Here is a 21,973-nt window from a genome sequence, read left to right on the forward strand (position 1 = left end):
AAGGCAACCCTTTGTTGCACAGCTCGTACGGGTATGGCCTGGTGCGTTTGAATTTTGAATGGAAACATGTGTAGGCTCTTTCTCAGTATTTTCTGCGTGCTGGAATGCTTCAAACCAGTCTCAGATGCAATTCTACGGACGGATAACATTGGATTTCGCTGAATAATTCCAGAAAGTGTGGCGATATTTTCATGCGTAACTGCGGTTTGCTTGCGGCCAACATGCCCCACTAGATCATCAGTTACGCTGCCTGTTCGTTGAAATTTTGCGAAGAGCGTACGAATGGTTTTCACATCAGGTCCTTTTGGAACATTAAATCGTGCTTGAAAACTTCGCCTTGTTGCCGTAGGTCTCTCTTCTAACCCGTGGTACTCTAGAACCAGAAAAACGCGTTGTTCAATGGAGTACGTGGTTTTAATCTCTTCCTTCGGTACTCTAACCTCCTTTCACGTTTCAATAGTGGAACTGACCGCTCTGGGCTTCGGATCACTATTTATACTAGGCATTACGTATGGCGATTACAGCGCCATCTGTTAGCAGCTTTTGTAACTTTAGCAGCTTTTGTAGCTATTATTTCAAACTGCTGTATAAACTTCTTACAGCTTTCGCAATAAACATACCGTTTACTGCATTCCTCTATCGATCTTTGTTTTCGAGATATTTAATTTTGAAATCAGGGAGTCCTTTTCTGGACACCCTGTATGTAGCCTAATGATAGCAAATTATACGTAGGTTGCGATTTAATAAACCTGTACTGTTTTAGATCGCCAGGGCTGACTTGTTCCAGAGAGTGCAAATAAAATTGAGTGGGAGGTGCCAGAAGACCATTTGGTGCCTTCAGGCAGAAATTAAGCAGCGGTTGTGTGAGAGACTGATGACCTCAGATGTTAAGTCCCAAAGTGCTCAGAGCCATTTTGATTGTGTGAGGGTATTAACGGGAAGTGTTGGGGAACGGTAGCTGACAACTGGGAGGAAGACACAGTGGGCATACGGAATAAGAAAGTGGTGACAGTGACTTTGTTCTGACCATAGACAGCAGTTGTGCATAGCAATGCAGTGACATGGAGGATGGAGGAGTGGATTGAGAGGAAGAGACAGAACAAGGTGTGTGTGTGCATGTAGAGTGAGTGAAGTTAGGGCAATGCGGTAGGGATATTTATGCGTGTGGGTCAGGTGTTGAGGCCCGGAGGTTTATGGAATTGATGGATGTGTTGTAAGAGCTGTTCCCATCAACTTGCATGTAATTCTGAGACTCTGCTGCTGAGCGCAGGTATCCAAATGGCACAGGTTGTGAAACTGACACTGAAACTGAGCATATTGTTCTCAGCAGTGTGCTCTCCCACTGTGTGGTCAACTATGCCTGTGGTTAGATGTTGGTGGTCAGGCTAAATTAAAGAGGTCTGAAAATGTTACAGCAAACCTGATATGTGGTATGACTGCTTTCATGGTTGACCCTGCCTCATATTATATGACGTTATTGGAACAGGAATTGGATGTGTTGAGTAAGTGCGCAAGATACCTAACAACAGGTCTCCCACATGGATATGATCCAGGTGGCAAGGGATTGGCGGCTAGTGTGTGAGAAGTGTGGGCTGTGATGTTATGTAAATTAGGTGGATGAAGAAAAGGCACTTTGGGAGCAGATTCAGTCTCATTTTCAGCCCTACACCCAAGTTCAGTTATGCTTAACTTGCCAAAGACACTTTCCTGCTCCACTGTTTTTTTTCCATGCAAACCACCAACTAAAGCCAATTAAAACCAAACATTGACCCTTGTACCTCCCAGTTCATAACTGTCCAATTATGATCTTCTACCCCATTATCAATAATCACATCTAGTTACCTTCTAAGAATTCCTTACCTCCAACTGGGCCTCACATTCCCTTCCTAGCATCCTTCCCAAGAACATGAGCATCATGACAGAGGAAAGAACAGCCATCCACAGCTTTAAGACATTACCCAATACAATCAACTCTTTGCAGAGAAAGACTCCATGGCATCCATTTATTGTCTGACTCTTCTGCATACAAGCATCAAAGAAGTGCATTATAACCTCCATGTTTACTCAAATTCTTATGCCCATACTATAATCTCTCTTCTGAATCCATCTCTTTCCTCACCCAACCACATGATTCACAAAATCAATAAATCTAACAAATCTGGAAGTCTCATAGTTACTGTGGGCCCACAGAAAGAATTGTTCTTGTTGGCATACACCTCCAACCCACTGTCAACAGCCTAGCTTTTCGTACCAAAGACGTGAACTACTTTCTTCAATGTCTCCCAACCATCCCCATCCTAATAATACCTGGATCCCTACTCATCCCTACACGGGAAGGGCTTGTAACTTGGGCAGATGCAATAATGTTTTCAATGTGATTCTCTTACTTCCCATCAAATGAATCACAACACACAATCAATTTCAAATGGCTCTGAGCACTATGCGCCTTAACTTCTGAGGTCATCAGTCGCCTAGAACTTAGAACTAATTAAACCTAACTAACCTAAGGACATCACACACATCCATGCCCGAGGCAGGATTCAAACCTGCGACCGTAGCGGTCACTCGGTTCCAGACTGTAGTGCCTAGAACTGCACGGCCACTCTGGCTGGCCATAATCAATTTGTTAAGCAGCTGTGTTATAGGGACATTTTTACAAAATGTATTTGGCTCAGGGTACAATGTGGTCATGTATCATGAGCCACAGTTGAAAATAAATCCACAAGTCATTTATTATGAATATAATTGTTTAACATAAACTCAGGGCTATTACATGGAACATCCAGATAAACACAGAAAATAGTACTGCATCTGTTGTAAACAATTAGGCCTTAAAGTGCATGTATTTAACAGTTAAAAAACAAAAGTTACTTTTACTGTTTGAAGCCTCTGCAGCACTTCTATATTGTTACTCTTTACTGGCATATTGTTAACGTCTATTAGAAGGTTTAATCCACTTCTGATTAATTTATGTTGGAGCCATGAAAATGAAGAGGGAAACTCACTTCCCAAAGCCTTCCTAATGCTGGTTCTGGAAATGCTCTGACAACATATTCTTGTGAAACTTTACCATCATCTACTAAAGGCCACACAAATGTTCCACTTTCTCCTCCCTTTTGTAGAAATTTCACAGTTGGGTCTTCACATTTTACACAAACAATCCTTCCCATAAAATGTTTATTTTTCACCAAAACCCATTGTCTAGAATGTAGTGTTTCCTGTACATCTGTGTACATCAAATGAAATACCATCTGCTTCATTTTGTCTGACTATCTTTGCAATGAGAAGTCATTCAGACTCATGTCACTGTCACTATCCTCACACAAACTACTTGGACTGGGGTCATCTATAATTTTCTTCTTAGTTTTGCTTCCTTCTGCATTTGACTTAGATAGTATCCTTCTCCTAGCTGACGATCCCTTCTTTTTTTCTTCTCGTGCGGTACACTGTGTATCTATTGCCTGCTTTTCAGGTGGATCAGTCAACACTCTTGATGCACCACACCTTCCTTTCCCTTATGTACACCCACTGTTTTGTGGAAGGGTTTTCAATAATGGTAATAGTGACTGTGTAGGGGGCGACTGTAGTTTCGTTGGTGGCTGAGTAGAGATACCACTTTGTCTTGCTGCCAATTCATCATTCCTAGATGCAGCCTCTTTATTCAATGTAGATTGCAGTCTACTCATCACATACAACGTGAGAAATTCACCATCTTCGAAAATGTTCCCATTTATGGGCCACATCCCAGCTGCTCGAAATGCAGATTGAATATTCACAGGTGTGAATGCTGATGGATAAACTCGACCTGCAACTTCAGCAACTTCGTAAATGGTTATAGGGTTACCAGAATTTGACCTCAGCCTTTCTGTAGATGCAGTGTTATAGAAAGTTTTGTATGGACCAAAGACAGTTTTCTCTAGAAGCTGCAGCTTGTGGCTACTATGTGGTGGCAACATAAGAAAGATTTATCCTTTGCTAGTATGAAACTGTCCATGGTGATATGACTTTCCTGGTTGCCAAGTATTAACAGCACGTTCTCATTTACATTTGGCTGCACACGGAAAATATTTTCCCAGTATTTCCAAAAAATATTTCCATTGGACCAGTCCCTTTCAACCCCTCTGCCTTCTCTCTCCTCTCCTTTTCCCCCTCTCCGTCTTCACCTCCCCCTCCCCATTTCCCCCTTCATTTACCCCCCCCCCCCCCCCTCCCTCCCTCTGCTTACATCTCTTTTGTTGTACCCTCTGTATTCTTTTCATCTTGTTGTGTGGCCATGAAGTCATCTGTCCAAAGACATGCCTGTTTTCCACCACCCTCTCCTTGTATCCTTACCTATCCCCTCCCCACCTCCCATCAGCTCAGGCAACTGCTTTCAAAATCGAGAATCAATAAATAGTCTTTCCATGCCCGTGGGAGTGTGTGTTTGGGTGTCTATGTGGATGTGCATATGAATGTGTGTACTATTGCTTGGCAAATAATTAATGCTTAAAAGCTAGTGTGAATGCTGCTTTCTGTTATGTGTTATTGTAGTCCACTCATTGATTCACTATAGGTGAATGGTTGCCTCTCACTTATTTTACGTAATGCTCCATCCAGAAATTTGCATTATTGTTGCCTCAAGCACAGAATGATTAACCGCTTGTGATTTCTCAGCTTTGTTAGTTCAAGGGCTGCCAATTCAAAATGTTTATCTGCACTCATTATAATTAGATCTTCCTTAACTTTAAAACATATGCCATTTCTGATGCAAATACATGATCCCCCACAATGTAAGATAGTTTTCCAATAGCAACTCGCGTGTTCATACAGGGTGGCACATATTACATTTACCATCTGGACACGAAAACAGAAAAATGGTGAATGGAAGTAGTAGTTTAACATATTTGGAAATAAAAAGTACACAACAGTTTGTAAATACATTGGCAGACATCAATACACCTTGAAAATAATTTTCTACACATGCCCCATTTGCTTGGATGCATTGCTGAAAGCATTCATACCACCACCTAAAGGAATGGCACATGGGGGGCGGTTGGATTGGTCATCTCACACTACCGAAGTGGGATATCACCTGGTTTGGAATCATTTGTTGGAGAACAGCCTTTCTTTGGAGTGCTGTGTGAGCTATTCCACCATCCTATTGAAACTAAGTGTTATTCAGCAACTCTCTTGCCTGCAGTTCTGGAATAAAGAATTTCTGCAACAATTTGTAGTAGTGGTCGGCATTCACTTTTGCTCCACACCTGGTGTCGCCCTCAAAGACACAGAGGCCAAGAACCTCAATGTGCCAACTGCGCCATACAACAACTTTCGGACTCACCTGGGGCTTTTTATGTAAGCATTGTGGATTTTCTTCAGACCAATACTGGAAATTATTAAAATAACCAGTCATGAAAGGATTTGATTCTTAAACCACCTGCTGTTAATATGAAAAAAATTTAAATAATCCAGTAAGCAGCCAAGTGTGACAGATGTCATGTTTGCGCACGTTGCTGTGTTGAATGTCTGTGACTGTGTTGTTCCAGGTTCTCCCATGTTCAAACACTTCTTCTCCAGCCTAGTGACTGCTGATTCAAAACACTACCAGTACCCCTCCATTGCCTCACCCACCTGAGAGTACTGTTTTTCTCAGGACAGCCAAATGGTTATGTTTTCTGGTCCGTTGCAATGACCACTGAGCTTCCATAAAAGGACTAGTTCAGGTAGACACTTTCACAGCTGCAATATCTGTCTGTATATCTGTGCAGCATTCAAAGCGTATTTCATCAGGGCAGCCAACTGCAATTTATGAATACAATATGTACCACCCTGTTGACGATAGCCTTACAGGTCTACTTCAGTGTTTCTTCTTCAGTGCTCTGTAATGCATACCAGTGGGCTGTTCAAATGCTGTACTTTATTTTTAACAGCGTGTGTATTGTGATAAAGAATAGATAATTCTGGAAAAGTTTCTGTGATGTTTTTCCTTACAATTTCATTCTCTCCCTGGTAACTCGTGTGTATACATTATATACTGTGTGTGTGTGTGTGTGTGTGTGTGTGTGTGTGTGTGTGTGTGTGTGTGTGCACTCTGGTTTGGTACATTCTATCTTCCATATACACATTGAAGAACTCTATAAAGAGGTTGAGATACTTTTAAGGGATGGGAGCATGCTGTCATATTTATCCCAAAAAAAAAAAAAAAAAAAAGGCCCAGTACTTCAACCTAAGACAACATTACTTCCACAAAATTCATATGTATGAAGATTTTGTCAACAACTTTTACTAACAATTGGACAAGTGATTCAACGACATTTACCCAAACTGCGGTCAATGAAAATTCCTGGAACAACATGCATAGTCCAGTTTATTACCCTCCTTATAGCTACTGTCTTATTTGATTGAAGTGAAGTCCTGAATCTAAAGGGTCATGTCATTAATATGAATGAATAGGAATTCAAACACTTGGGAAAAATGATGTTCTGCAAACAAACTTTTTTTTTTCATCTGAGTCAATACAAGCATACAATAAAATTGTGCTGATACTAATGACAAGGCCAAGTAAAGTATATTAAAAGACAATGTAACAGTCACAATGAAGTCTGGAAGGAAGCAAGTACTGTGTCATAGGAGATGAAATTCTTGTAAACTGAGCTTCTGATACACAAAATACAGAGCAAACATCCTTATTTACGTTCTTTCCCTGCGATAATAAGTATGGAAATAACTGAGAAATCTTAAAGAAAGTCAAAACGTGTGCTTACTGTTCTTTTGAAGATTAATGGACATGTTTTCAATAAACACAGCTCTGAAGAGATTTATTTTTTACTTTAATTACTGATATGAACCAAATTAAAATATACAATTTCATACTTAGATCACTGTACTTTCACTTTTTAAAAATTGTTTCTAGTCTTTGTAGGATATTACAATAAGAAATTGCTATTTGAGAGAGCATACCCACGTCACTTTATTTTAAAGCTAATGTACAGATGAACTGCAGTATCTTGTACAATGAAAATTACGATAAGAAATGAAATATTTTATAGTAAATTGTCTGTTAGAGTTTGTGGCTATAATGTCCTTATTTTTTCAGTCACTCTGAAAGGTCATCCTGGAAACTCTAAACTGTTGACCAACTCTCGCACACGGACTGCAAGTCCGTCATGGTCTGGAGCTGACTGGTCCATAAGAACTGCATTAAGTCTTGTTATATAGCCGTCAACAGTAGCAACTGTGGGCAGCTCATTAGTTCCTGCAGACAAATTACTAGTTGAATTACAAACACAGCTGGCATTGCATGAAATGGATTCCTGGCCAATGTTTACTCTAATGCAATAAATGGGATGTGATCAAAAAGTAATGGGAATTTTTGTTTTTCCTAAAGTACCTTTATTTATTTAACATCATCAACTTTGTCCCTTTCAAAGCAATTCCTCTCAGATACAAAAATGTCGTGCAAGTGCTTTTTCCAATCTTGGAAGCACTCTGGAACTCATTTTTTGTTAAGGTGTTCAGATCCTTCAGCGATTCTGTTTTTAATCTCATCAATGGAAGCAAAACAACATCCTTTCATGGTTCTCTTCAGCCCTGGGAATAGAGCGAGTCACATGTTCCATGTCTGGTGAATACGATGGCTGAGGCAACATCTTTGTTTTGTTTTTTGCCAAAAAAATCATGAACAAGCATTGAGGTGCATGTGGGAACATTATCATGATGCAATTTTGGGAGCATTTTTGTGATCCAGTTTCCATGAGTGATTTTGCCACTATTCCGGTCGTTTCCTTGGGACTGCTTCAGGCAAATGGCACGTAACTTCCAGGAGGTATTCTTAATGACTGTACAACCAGGCAAGACCTCACGATGCACTATTCCTCTATAAACAAACAAAACAATGAGAAGAACCTTCAAGTGTGATTGAACTTGTTGAATTTTTTTGTCTTGGCTCTGCAAGCAGTTTTCATTGGGATGATTGGGCATTAGTTTCGATGTCATACCTGTATACCCATTTTATCATCTGTTATAATCTTATTTAGCAGGTCTAGATTGTTGTCGACTTCATTCAGCAATTCCTGACCAATGTCTACATGACAACAATTTTGGAACAGACTTTGCTGCTACATGTTTCATGCCCAAAACATTTGAAAAAACTACTTGGCATGGGCCAAAGGATATGCTGACATCATCAGCAACCTCTCTGATGGTGATATGGCAATTTTCCAGATCCATTTTCTTGACTCCTTCCACACTGTCGCCAGTAATTGCTGTGCTAGAGCATCATTGTGTTCAATGTCTTCCTGACCTTTCTTGAAACATTTATATCACCGGTAAACTCTTGTCTTACTCATAGTGGATTTGCCAAAAGTCAAAGGTAACATTTCAAATGTGGTGCTGCACTTTTTTCCCTTTTTCAAGGAAAATTTAGTGAAAATTCTTTGATCCATCTTCTTCATTATTAAATATTTGCTAAGCATTCGGGGAAAAAAAATTGAAAATTGGATTTATACAGCCCTTAAAATTAAAAAATTCTGGTTACTTTTTGATCACACCTCATATCTCAAAATCACTAGTTAATGAAAATTCATAAAAAAAAACCTAGAAATAAAAACTTTCGCTTCACACGCAAAGTGAAACATGGAGATTTTAACGTAATGGACTGAGAAGTAATAATTGAAGTATGCGATACACAAGTTTAGGGTATCAACTGATCTAATTTTAATTATGTACATAAATAATCAATCTTGCACCTCTATTTTTTCACTAATGTTTATTACCATTTATTACAATAACTATAAGCATAAGTGATGCCATTATTACTCAATTATTAAAAGGTACATTCATTTGGTATGTAAACTTTATCACATTTAATTATTTTTGTAATTACAAATAAAAGTAGGAACCTTATGTGAATCTGTAAATACACAGTTATACCACCAATGTTAGTAATGGAACTGAAAAACTACTATAGGTTTAATTAAAACCTGATTAATTCTGATTGCCAGGAAATAAAGTGAAACTAAAATTATGCGTATTTCTTATTTTTTAGCAGAAAATCTGTATTTACGTTTTACAAAGGATGCCATGGTGTGTGTCAATATCAATATAATTATTTTTTGTATTTGTAATTAAAATTGTATTATCAACAATAATTACACTGCCTTTAATTGTTAGAATGTTCCTTATACACCGGCAGCTGTATCCACCAATGCAGTTTTGGGCAGTTCACATTGGGTAGTCAGGAATGTTGTAAGTTCACTTTTGGAGTAGCACAAAATCATGTTTGTTGGCTGTCTTGATTTTTGTGGAGCAACATCAAAGATGATTTAAAAAGTGAATAAGATCATAAATTTTGCATACGTATTGTTATCAGAATGAGATTTTCACTCTGCAGCGGAGTGTGCGCTGATATGAAACTTCCTGGCAGATTAAAACTGTGTGCCCGACCGAGACTCGAACTCGGGAACCCGAGTTCGAGTCTCGGTCGGGCACACAGTTTTAATCTGCCAGGAAGTTTCACGTATTGTTATGATCACTCAAATACAGATCCCACAACTCATATTGTTGCAAGCACACTGATAATCACTATCGCCAACAGCTGGATTTATTAGATAAGTTAAATTTTTAAAAATTTCTTCATTCTTCTACCAAAATTATCTCATTTTTGTCATGTTTCATATTTTCATAGGAGCAAAATGCAATGCAAAAGTCAATTTTTATTTGAATTTATGAAGGGGAGTGTTACAAGCTGGAGCATCAATTACCAAGTAAGCAATTTCTGATCAGGCTTCAGACCATTCAAAGCTCTACAGCTTGCCAATAAACTCTTTGTGTTGTATGTTTGACTTCCTGGGGTTTCCTTTTGCCAAAATTAATAATGAGATATGTAAATGATGGTTTACAGGTGTGGAACCACCATTCTAAAACAAAAATAGATATCTAGACTGAAATTCAAAGTTAAATAGCATGAGATGTGACGCGACGTTATCAGCTTCTTGACACAAATCGTAATTTTTAAATGGAAAGATGGTCATATGACACTTCACATAAATACGAATTACATGAAAAAAACAACTGAGCCTTTATGCACTCTTGACTTATGACATGATTTTTCCTTCATAAAGCTGATGGCATTAACACAAGCCAAACAGATTGAGATCATGCAGATATGAGCAGAGTGAAAAACCATTTCAGTCAGCACCTCCAGGAAAACTACTCATACCCACAGTGCTCTGTCAGAGAAAAAGCTGGATGATCTGAAATGGTTACTAATTAAGCAACATCAACTGTTGATCAGGCATCTTTCAGTACACATCATGAAGCACAGTAGACACTGCATCTTGCAGGATACTGATGATAGCCGTATGCAGTGCATTTACTCGTTACATTATTTGCATCCCATCCAGGACATTTCATATGCAAACCACTGCAATGTGTAATGGCAGAGTCTGCTGTAGTGTTGGATTCCGCCATGAGGCTGCTACTGGTCCATTGTCTCCTGGACAGGACTGATTGCCAGGAGATCCAACCAAAGCATTGATGGGCCAAAGATTGAACTGAGGCTCCCCTATAGCCTGATTCATAAATGTTGGAGGGTCATGCAGTTGGGGCATGGACAGAGATTGCAGTGTTGCCTGTTCGAAGTTACAGTTGCAGTACACACATAGAAGGGCTTTGTGCTTGAAGATAGCTTGTATCCTGCAAATAATGACATGTAGAATTTGTCACTTACCACCATCATCAGACACGACAACTTGGAACAAATGGAATAAAAATTCACTAAATAACTCATTACAACATCGTTTAATGCTCACACTGGTTACAACATTCATAGCAGAATGCTCAGAACACTACCGAATTGGCAGTCAGAGAATGCGTGACATAGGAGCATACACTTGATTGCCGTTGTGCAAGTCTCCAACTGAAGCCATAGAGCCACTGAATGTCAGCCAACATTAGTTGCTGCCAGCCAGATGCAGATCTAGGGTATGTAACCATACACCTCTACCGCCTCACACCAGGGTGACCATCAGCCAGCAACCCCTACTGGTAAACCCAGCTGTATAACCTGAACCACAGCTGAGCCAACACTGCTGGCTGCCGAAGGATGCCAAAGTTGCAAGGTCCACTCACCACCATGCTGAGCTAAATGTAACAACAGCTGGCTGCATCACCAATATGCTTCAAGAGCACACCACCTCCTAACATGGGCACAAGCCACCAGTACGCTTGGTTGGAAAGCAAATAACAGCTTCACCAAATGGTGAGCTGTTTCTGACTCACCCTGAACCACTGACCTCCACCAAAGGATGCTCACACCTGTTATAAGTGGTGTCAGAGACAAGATAGGTTAGGTGATACAGTCACCATCGATGCAGTTGAGAGTAAGTAGCACTACGTATATTCTTTAACTGCTTGCTTCCTTGGTTTGTGTCTGTGTCCCTTCTATTGATGTGTCTTGATTATGTCAAGAATAGATGTGTTCGTGGTTTCTGGGAAGGGCCCAAGGAACAAATAGATGACTCAATTATGTGCTCACAGTGTAGCCCACCAGGTGATGCGGTTCTTATGTTCTGGTTCACATTATGTAGTACATTAGAAATGTTGACAAACAAGTCATTATACCAGGCAATGTGAGGACAGTTTGTGGCTCAGAAGTGGTAGGCCATGGGAATCAGGGAGACTTAGAAATATGTAAATAGTAGGTGAATGAGGGTATAATTTATTGTAAACAGTGCTGTCACATGAGTTATGAAATTTAAGAGTCCTCCAGTAATCTACACTAGCAGGTATGTACTTTAATGTCCACAGAGTACCTGTGTTGTGTGTGGAGCTTTTCTCTTCCTTTCCGTTTCTGTGTTGTACTCCTTCTGCTTGTATCTCTGACCCTATTCTCTAGTGACGTAGTTTTAAGCTGTGGTACAAAGCTGACAGAATAGCAAATAGGCTACTGTTGCAACAGTGTATTTTGGTTCAGGTTTTCTTTTTTTCCTCCCCTCATGCTTTATTGACTTAAAATAGTGTGGCAAGGCACTGAGATATCATGGATGTGAAATTCGTCTCCGGCCATGATGTCACTGTTATACCACTCCTAGTATCTCGAAGTCGTGACAGCGAGATAGCAGATAATTTACCTAAGATAACTGTTGGAATCAGTATAAGACATAACTGGAGTCACAATGAGAGAACATATCAGATTTCTGAGAAATTGACAAGGGTAAAATATTATAGAGTAATGGGACTTGAATTAAGAGGGTACAAGTTGCAGCTGGTAGAGTACATGTGGTTAAATAAATATGTCTGTAGTACTACAGAGCATAAAGAGTATGATTCACTGATAAGTCAGTAGCATCACAGAGCTTACTGAGTATGATACACTGAATGGCTCTTGGGGACGAGAGGATAACTTTGAAAATCTAAGATTCAAGTGATAGTTCTCCACATGTAATGATCAGAAATGCTACTGCAGTGACTTTGCCAAAGATTCTTTCTTTGTAAACAATTTTTGTTAAGTTCATTTAGTCAAGCTTCTGTGCTTGTTTCATGATGTAGTGAAAAGATGTAATAAGCTGAAACTTCCTGGAAGATTAAAATTGTGTGCCCGACCGAGACTCGAACTCGGGACCTTTGCCTTTCGCGGGCAAGTGCTCTACCATCTGAGCTACCGAAGCACGACTCACGCCCGGTCTCACAGCTTTACTTCTGCCAGTATCTCGTCTCCTACCTTCCAAACTTTACAGAAGCTCACAGGAGAGCTTGTGTAAAGTTTGGAAGGTAGGAGACGAGATACTGGCAGAAGTAAAGCTGTGAGACCGGGCGTGAGTCGTGCTTCGGTAGCTCAGATGGTAGAGCACTTGCCCGCTAAAGGCAAAGGTCCCGAGTTTGAGTCTCGGTCGGGCACACAGTTTTAATCTGCTAGGAAGTTTCATATCAGTGCACACTCCGCTGCAGAGTGAAAATCTCATTCTGGATGTAATAAGCTATTAGGATAATGTGTAACATGGGAAATTGTGTAACTATGTTGATGAAGATGACTGATATGTTGTTGGAGCTAGGTATAGATTTATGTATAATTCATGGAAAAGAGCATAATTCTATAATGTTGGACATATCAAGCAGGAGTATGTGGCAGGATGCCTCCTGGGATCTCCAATCCCACCTCTATGAGGTGGTTTGACCTTGCTACCAAACGGACAGATCAACATCATATAGACTGTACATCTGTTATGGACCCCTCAGCAAAACAGCCTGAAGAGTTGTCACATAAAGCAGTGAATGAATTACGTAAGTAATATAGTGTGGACAAAAGCCAAAGTGTAATAACATGTATCAACTATCCTGGTATTCGCAGGACTAGTGCTGGTTTTCTGAGCAAGCCACTGACTGGAACTATAAAAACTGTGGGAAATTTCTAAATGTGTCTTAGTATCTGTTTCAGTTAGCCTCACATTGGATCAGGAATTCAGTGGACCAAATTTTTGCAAGAGGAGGAACTATCTTGGCTTTTAAAGACAAACTGGGGGGATGGAATGCTGAACAATTACTAAGTATGGCTTGGTTAAAATTAACAACAAATGCTATGGCATACATAATGTGCCAAGAGAAATTGCGAAATGCTCAGTGTTTTCAGAACCTGCAGGAAGGATTAGTAGAATGGTATAGGAGGAAAAATATTGCTATGTATTACAGTGAGCAGCTTAATAGTATAGCAGAAAGGCAGGGAGAGTCTGTAGAAAGCTTTGTTGATCAGATAAGAAAATTAAAAATTAACACTTATGAGTTGAAGGGTGCCAACAATGTCATTCTGCAGGAAGCATAACAGAGAGTGCTGCATATGTTCTTGCTGGGTTTGCCAACCAAAATTTTCTGCTAAGCACAAGTAGAATTCCCAGGATCTTTAAATGAAGTTGTAGCAACTGCAACAGAATTAGTGAAGATAAATGCAGTGACCAAAACAAGGAACAACAAGATGGTCTTTAAACCATAAATCATGCTATGAATGTGGTCGACCTGTTCACATTTGGCAAAACTGTCTAAAACCTTAGTTGGGAGATGCAAGAGAGCTGAACAGTCACAATGGGAATATTTGTGCAGGTTTTCACAAGCACAGGGAAGTTTGTTGCAGGTTAGAGCTTGCACCCCACGCTTAAACAAGAAAAGGCATAATGGGGCCACTGTGCAGTGTTCCCAGTTTGTGAGCACAGGATACCTGTGTGCTGAATCAGTGGCAGACTTTTGTTTGACCAGCTATGTAGGAGGTAGGATGTGTAGATTTTTACTGGATATGGGGCCACAGGTATTTGTAGAATGTCGGGGTGTACGTGGTATGAAGAATTTGAACCCACCTCCTTGTAGACTAGGCAGCATATGTGAGAGTAGTATTCATTTACTCGCTTCAGCATAAATCAAGTTTTGAGTGGGAGGGAAAGACTTTCAGCTTACATGGAAGAAGTACCTCGAATTGGCAATAGCTAAGATGTCATATTTGCACTGTATTTTCTGATAATTCCAAAGTCAACCTGGAACAGTGCGCATAGAGCTGGATGGGAAATGGTTCTGTTTATGCTTCACTGCTGGAAAAACCGAAATGCTGCATGGCATGCCACAGATGTAGCAGGAACTATATAGACTGTATGTATGGTCCATTGGACTCTACTTTTAGGACAAAATACTGAAAGGTATAGGAAAGCTGGCGTGGGTAAAAATAGGAGTAGATTTGCCAGCTGAACCCTTGGCAGAAGTTGTGGAACTGAAAAAGGCATGGTGCTTTGTACACTATAGTTTGTCATAAGTGCAAGAAGTTGGTAGATGCCTGGTAATGCCCATCAACATAGATAACTTTGGGTCAGTGAAAGTGGAGTTAACAGGAGGTGCACTGACAGCCAACCTGGAAATGATGGAGGAAGAAGAATTAGAGATTTTAATATAAGGTATTCTAAGCTGCAACAGTCTGCCGATTCAGCAACACTGGGGAGAAATGTTTCACATTTGCAAGAAACTGATACAAAGGTAATGGTAAAGTTGGGAGTGGAATACGAGAAATTTTTCAACCCTCCCAGACCATTCCAGCTATGCCAAAAACAGAGCACTGGGAATGTACTGCCAATGTACAGAAAACCGTACTGAGTTCCACGTAACTTCCAACTGGTGATGGAGAAATTTATAAGCAAACAATTCCATGACGGATTAATTGAAGAGGGTACCATCCGTTGGAGTGCTGGTATTTACTGTAGCAAAGAAGAACTCTAACAGCAGTAGGGCCTATACTTTCTGTTGGGACTATCAATATTTGAATCAGCATACAGACGAGATGCATACCCAAAGCCATAAATCACATACATTTGGATAACCTGGGGCAATGCTTTTATTTTACAACAATGGACTTGTGAAGTGGATACCTTCAGTTGGTAGTAGCATCGGAGGACAAGCCTAAGACTGCATCTAGTCATTACCAGTACCACCAAATGATGTTTGGATTGAAGAATGCACCGTTGACATTACAATGCCTATTGGACAGGGTATTACAAGGCCTAAACCCAAAACAGTGTAAGGTGTATCTAGATGATATTACAGTATTTTCTAAAGACATTCAAAAACACATGGTATATTTATGGGACGTCTTTAGTCAATTCTGAGTGGCACAGCTGACACTTTGGAAAACTGTCATTTCATATTGAAGAAAGTTCACTATTTGGACCATGTTATTGGTCAGGATGGCATGCAAGCAGACCCTTGGCTCATACAAACCATGCGTGAATATTCTGCTCCTACAATGCAAAAACATCTTCAGTCCTTTTTAGGTTTGGCTAATTATTACAGAAAGTTTGCACCAAAGTTTGCAGAAGTAGTGAGGCATCTCAGACATCTGTTAAAGGAAGGAATCAAGTTTTAGTGGTCTCTGGCTTACGAGCAAGACTCTGTGGGTGTAAAGGAGCTGTTGAACTCTGGTCCTTGGTCCTTGCCTCATTTTCCCAGATTATCAAAAACAATTCATACTATCTTGTGGTGCCAGCACCAAGCCTTAGGATGTGTGTTAAGCCAGACAATAGAAGGGCAGAGCGCACATTAGTCTATGCTTCTAGACAACTGAATAAGGCAGAAAAGAATCATTCAACTACAAAGAAAGAGACACTCAGCCTGATTTGTTGTATCACACATTTCCATTGCAACCTACATGTTAGACATTTCAAAGTCATAACAGGTCCTGCAGCATTGAAATGACTCATGGTCCTTCAAGACCCAGTGAGTTGCTTCACCTGATGGGCTTTGTGGCGCAGTGAGTTTGATTTTGCCGTAGTACACCACCCCAGGTAAACACACAGCAATGCATGGTAAAGTCACAAGGTACATACAATGGAGCAGGTTGGTTTTTCTGCAGTGGACTGGCGGAGGGCTCAGGCTGTTGACCAAGTTTGTCAGCAGTTTGTGATGCAACCCCAGTTCTCTGCTGATGATGGAGTACCGTACAAACAAAGTACGTTTGTACCAGAAAGTTTATGCGACAAAGTGTTCAGACAGGTCCACAACTCTTAGCTTAGCAGGGCATGGAGGTCGTCAAACTGCTGAGCAAAGTATTGTGGAAAATTATTGATGGAAAACAAGCAAGCGGGACATGGAGCAATATGCGAAAAACAGCACACACAGTGTGAAGAGGGCTATGCTCAGTCATCAGCAAATTACATTATAGGGATTGCCAGACGCCAAAAGGCCTTTCCAGATGATTGGTTTGGATATTCTTGGACCATTCACACAGAAACTGGCAGGTACTCGATGTCTTGACTCATCAATCACCTTTCACGCTACTTGTCTATGACTGTTGTGCCGAATCAGTGGGCACAGACAGTAGCTCTGGAAATGGTGAACCATGGATTTTTAAGTCTGGTTTGGGAAACCTTGATAAATGTTCAAGATACTAATTTTATCTCTGAACTAATGAAACATATGTGTCAACTTTTATGGATTCAGAAGTTGCTGACAAGTGCACTACACTTACAAGAGAGGAAAGAAAAGGTGCACAGAACCACAAGGAAAATGTTAAATTATTATGTGAATATAACACTCTACTACCACATGTGGTAGCAGCCTATTGCTCAAAAGTGCATCAAAGTACAGGAACATCACCATATGAGGTTTTTTATAGTCAGAAGATGCCCTCCCCTATCAAACAGTCTAAATTGCCATCTAGGGAAGATGTATCAGCTATACGTAACCTTTCTAGAGATGAGGGGCATATGGTGCCAGGTTAAAAAAGTAAATACAAAAGCCCTAGAGCAGTAGGGAGGTCTGCTAAAAACAGGGGCTTTATCAGGTAACTGAAATGACCTCTTGTGTCAACATATAGATACATCTCCCAATTTTTACCATTGTGGTGCACATGGGACATACCTGCTCTTCTAAGGGTGTCCTGGAAGCCCTGACTTAGTTACTGTTTGCTTCCTCCACAGGGGGAGAGAGTTGGGGGGAGAAGACAGTTAAGACACGGTGGACTAAACGAACTACTCCTACAGTTACTCCAACGGCATGCCCAAGGTTGTGGGCTGGCCCATTACAGTATGTGCAGTGATGATACTAGAAAATTTGCGTGTTTAATTTGATCTGGTAGGAAACATTGGTGATACTGTATTTATTTGAATCTAAGCCGCACTTTTTTTCCGGTTTTTGTAATCCAAAAAACCGCCTGCGGCTTAGAATCGAGTGCAATGCAAGCGGAAGTTCTGAAAAATGGTGGGTGCCGCCACAACTTACTTCTGCCGTTGAATATATGTAGCGCTACACAGGAATGCTTTGTAGGCACAAAGATAAATACTAGCACCACATCCTCTGCGTCAGTAAATTAAAAAAAAAGGTGGAAGACGAGCTTTTTTTCTCCGCCCCGAGTTTCGACCCCTGCATTTTCATACATTATCCAACAAAGTAAATACAAATTCCGTATTGTTCATCTTCGAATGTAGCAGCATTTCAATGTACTACGAAAATCCGACTGGCAAGACTTGTTTGGGATGTTTGTCAATATGGCCAACTCTACGTTCTGCATTTCTTCCTATCTGTGAGAAGAGATGGTTGTTAATAGCAACTTTTATAAATTGTGAATCACATGCAGTATTCTCGCCACCATAAGAATAATACGAATGTAAACCTTTTGCCATGTATTATTTCATGTTTGCTGCTATCTCATTTAAATCCTATCTGCCTAATAAACTACGAAACTAGAGTGAGACAACAGCAAACGTGGAAGAATATACATACCATGTCATGTTTATATTCGTATTATTCTTATGCTTAATAGTGATACAGTCAGAAATGAAGCACGGCAATTGACTAGATTTTTAAATCTAAGATGACTCTAATTTCTGTGTAGAATGTAATGTACTAAAGAGGTGCCTGCAAATATTTTAAAACGGAGAAAAAATTTCGCTAAACTCTCGTTCAGAACATCTATCATACGCAGTCTATTATTAGACGATTCCTCTTTTTTTTTTTTTTAAAAAAAAGCTGCGGTAGCGCGCACAAAAGCAAACCATGCCGCGTGCGGCGACAGGCCGTAAACACGCACTATCAGAATGCGTCAAACAATGCATGACACAGTACAGTAATGCATTTTCAGCTTAGAGTGACGTAAACACCCATAACAAAGAAAACTGCGCTTATCAGATCAAAGAAAAATAAGTAATCAATTCAAACCAAACTAAGCACATGGAAAAGGAAGGGTACCCGTATAAATACGGACGGAGCGCCTGACGCATATCAATGGCTACCTGGTAAAGCTTAACTGCTAAGCTTACGACTCGAACCAAACTACTGTAGCTGTATCGTCATTCATTCGACCGAAATTGTGTCTCATATTACAATGGACCAACTTTGTTTCGATTTGGAGATGCGGGCTATAACTTTTCTCTCCCCTTGAATTTCGAATCTCAAATTTCAGGTGCGGCTTAGATTCAGGAATTTTTTTTTTCCTTGATTTCGAGTCTCATTTTTCAGGTGCGGCTTAGATTCGAGTAAATACGGTATGTAGTGCAATATGTCAATTATTTTCCGAAGTGTGTACAATGTCACACTAATAAAGGTTGTGATAGTGAGTCCAGGCATTACTCTCAGCTCCAGAACTGCTGCTGTGTCATGTCAAACAAGTCACAGTATACCCTACAAAGCTAGTACATATAGTGTCAGGATCATGAGAGCTCAACCTGTTCTGTGTGGAGAAACGTGTGTAAGAGTGTCCTTGGAATGTGATGACAGGTACAAACGAATATTTCCAAAGGGAAAATCTGAAATACCTGAATGCTACCATGGGTTCATTCCTTCTCACCTCTCTGCACTAAATGCTAGCCTCCCAGAATGGTCAGTTGTCAATGGATCCACTATTTGGACTTTTAAGGCAGTATCATAATGAAAATCAGCACAGACTGTATGGTGAGCCTTCATGTCAGTCCTACTCGTAGTTTTGCTAATGATAAGCACTGTGTATTGCTGACTCAAGTGTAGAGTTGCACAGATCCCGCCCCTACCAATCTTTCATGTGCAGATTTATACCAGCAGTGTCAGCACCCATGAGGAAAAACCATAATGAAGCCAGTTGCCAAAATATGAGATGCAGCAGTGTGCCACAGCATCTGCCTATGGGCTGTAGCCCTTCTGTCGGTCAGCAACCAACAATCAGGGACACTTAAGTGCATGTCATGCATAACATTTGAGGCAGCCACATCACAATAAAGCCTATTTGGAGAGTATAAATACATGGCTGTCTGGTCAGGCTGGTCATGGAACCAGTGAGTCAATGAGTGAGTGTTTGCTGAAGTGTTGGCTACTGCCATGAGGTCTCCACCATTCCATCGTCACCCTAGTAAGACTTCCTGCCAGGTGGCCCATTTGCAGCATTCATGAGCTGCGAGTTGAACTGAGGCTCTCCTCACCACTAGGACACTGAGCATCAGGCAGCCTTGCCTATGGCTAAGCCTGGTTGTGTAAATTCACACACAGCTGAGTCAGCATCAACGAGCTGCCTGGGAATGACTACTTCACAAAGTCATTGCCAGGCTGCGCAAGATGTAGCAACAATCAGCTGCATCATGACTACACTTCAAGAGTATGCTGCTGCCATCCAGTGCCAACTGACGTGGTTAGAAGCCATCAGTACACCGTGTTGGGAAGTAAACAAAGGCTTCTCATAATGATGAGATGTTTTTGCTTCATGTTGATTCACCAACCTCCAGTAGAGAGAGAACACTCAAACCCATTACAAAATGACGATGCACTCACGCAAATACCTGACTTAGAGATCATGATTTGTCATCTCATTATAATTGCAGCACAAGGTTTCACTTATCTAGTATCCTAGCTGTGCCTAATCATAGAAGAGAAACCCTTACAAACACTTTCTCCTGCTAAAAAGACGCAGGGTGTTGCAGTAAGAGGATCAGTACACAATGAAACAGAATCTTCAGAATAAGGGATTATTACTGCAGATGTACCACAGGGATCGACATTGAGTGTGCACTTGTTTTTATATGTAACTAATATTCCATTAGATATCCAAGAAGCAGAAATATTTGTCTTTTCTGATGATGCCAGTATCAGAATCAAACTTAACAGAGTAAGCTTAACACTTGAAGATGTAAATAATATTTTCTTGAAAATTAATAATTGGATGTCCGCAAATTGACTATCACTGAATTTACATAAAACAAAATACACACAATTCAATACTGCACAAGTTCTGACTGCATTATTAGAAATAAAGCATGAGGATAAATCAATACATGTTACAGACCTTCTTAAACATCTTAGCTCTGTAACTTTTATATTAAGCATAAAATCTTTTTGGAGATGAAAATGTAAAGAAGTTGATTTACTTTTCCTATTTTCATTCACAAATGTCTTGCAACATTATATTCTATGGTAATTTGTCATTCAGGAAAAAAGTGTTTGTTGCATAGAAGTGTGTAACAAGGACAATGTGTGATGTCTGCTCTAGAACCTCTAGCAGTTAGATCTTTATTTGGGCATACTGACAACAGCCTTGCAGACATTTACTCATTTATGACATTGTTGCTGACAAATTATCACAGTTAAAGAATAAAAGGAACACTAGTAAACACTAGGCTGCAATAATGATGTACGGAATGTACAAGTAAGTAACTAATAATAATGAGTAATGAGAATTTTGGCCACACATAACGCAAGTTAACTTGAGGATGAATACAGGGCAGCCTCCATTCCGTCACATACTGACTGACTTTAAGCTTCTGTTTAAGCACCGACGGACCACCCTGTATTTTAATAATCCATACCAGTTATTTTACATATTTTCATCTGTTTCTAGTATACTATAGTATCTTTTAAAAGTGACAGCTTTAAAACATTTCCACCGTAAATAGTAATTACGCATAAATTATGTTATGATAAAACAAATCTTAACAGTACCTGGGAGAGGGAGTGATGAAAATGCTGCCGAGAGGTTTGTCCTCAGATGTTCCAGATGTTGCTGGAGTGCATTATTACTACTCTGCTGTTGCACTGTCTCAGCCTCCAGCTTCTCGACAGCTGCTTTCATGTTTTCAATATGCTTTTGCAAAATAGCATTTTGTTGTTCATAATCTGTGTTAGACTTTCGTAACTGTCGCAGTTCAGCCTCACGAGCTGAAAGAGAGGTTTTGTAAATATAATGTGAAACCAAATAAATACTCAAAGGACTGAAAATGTGAAACAGTAAGATTTGAAGATGGCAAATTAAAGAATCTACAGTAAAACCGCACTAATTTGGACAAGTTCCACAATCCAAATTATTGAAAGTCTGAAGTATATAAATATTTTCTACAACAGTTCATGCACATTTGCGTCTACATCTGTATCTATATACGTACTCAACTAGCCACCATATGGTACAAGGCAGTGTCACTTTTACTAATACTAGTCATTCCCCTTCCTAAACCACCCACAACTAGAGCGAAGGAAAAGTGACTATCTGTATGCTTCCAGAATAGCCCTAATTTCTCTC

General features: G+C 40.0%; 1 protein-coding gene across 1 annotated transcript in view; it reads right to left on the reverse strand.

Moving 5' to 3' along the window:
• Positions 1-6,459: 6,459 nt before the first annotated feature.
• The window catches only part of LOC124622430 (high mobility group protein 20A), a 100,029-nt gene continuing 84,515 nt past the window's right edge, over positions 6,460-21,973 (reverse strand). The window contains exons 6-7 of the mRNA XM_047148125.1: positions 21,400-21,615; positions 6,460-7,234 (exon numbers count right to left, since the gene is read on the reverse strand). Of these exons, the coding sequence (XP_047004081.1) occupies positions 7,089-7,234; positions 21,400-21,615 (362 nt within the window). The 3' untranslated portion in view covers positions 6,460-7,088. The remainder of the gene's footprint in view (positions 7,235-21,399; positions 21,616-21,973) is intronic.

This window comes from Schistocerca americana, chromosome 7 (assembly GCF_021461395.2).
Source record: "Schistocerca americana isolate TAMUIC-IGC-003095 chromosome 7, iqSchAmer2.1, whole genome shotgun sequence".
Taxonomy (NCBI): domain Eukaryota; kingdom Metazoa; phylum Arthropoda; class Insecta; order Orthoptera; family Acrididae; genus Schistocerca; species Schistocerca americana.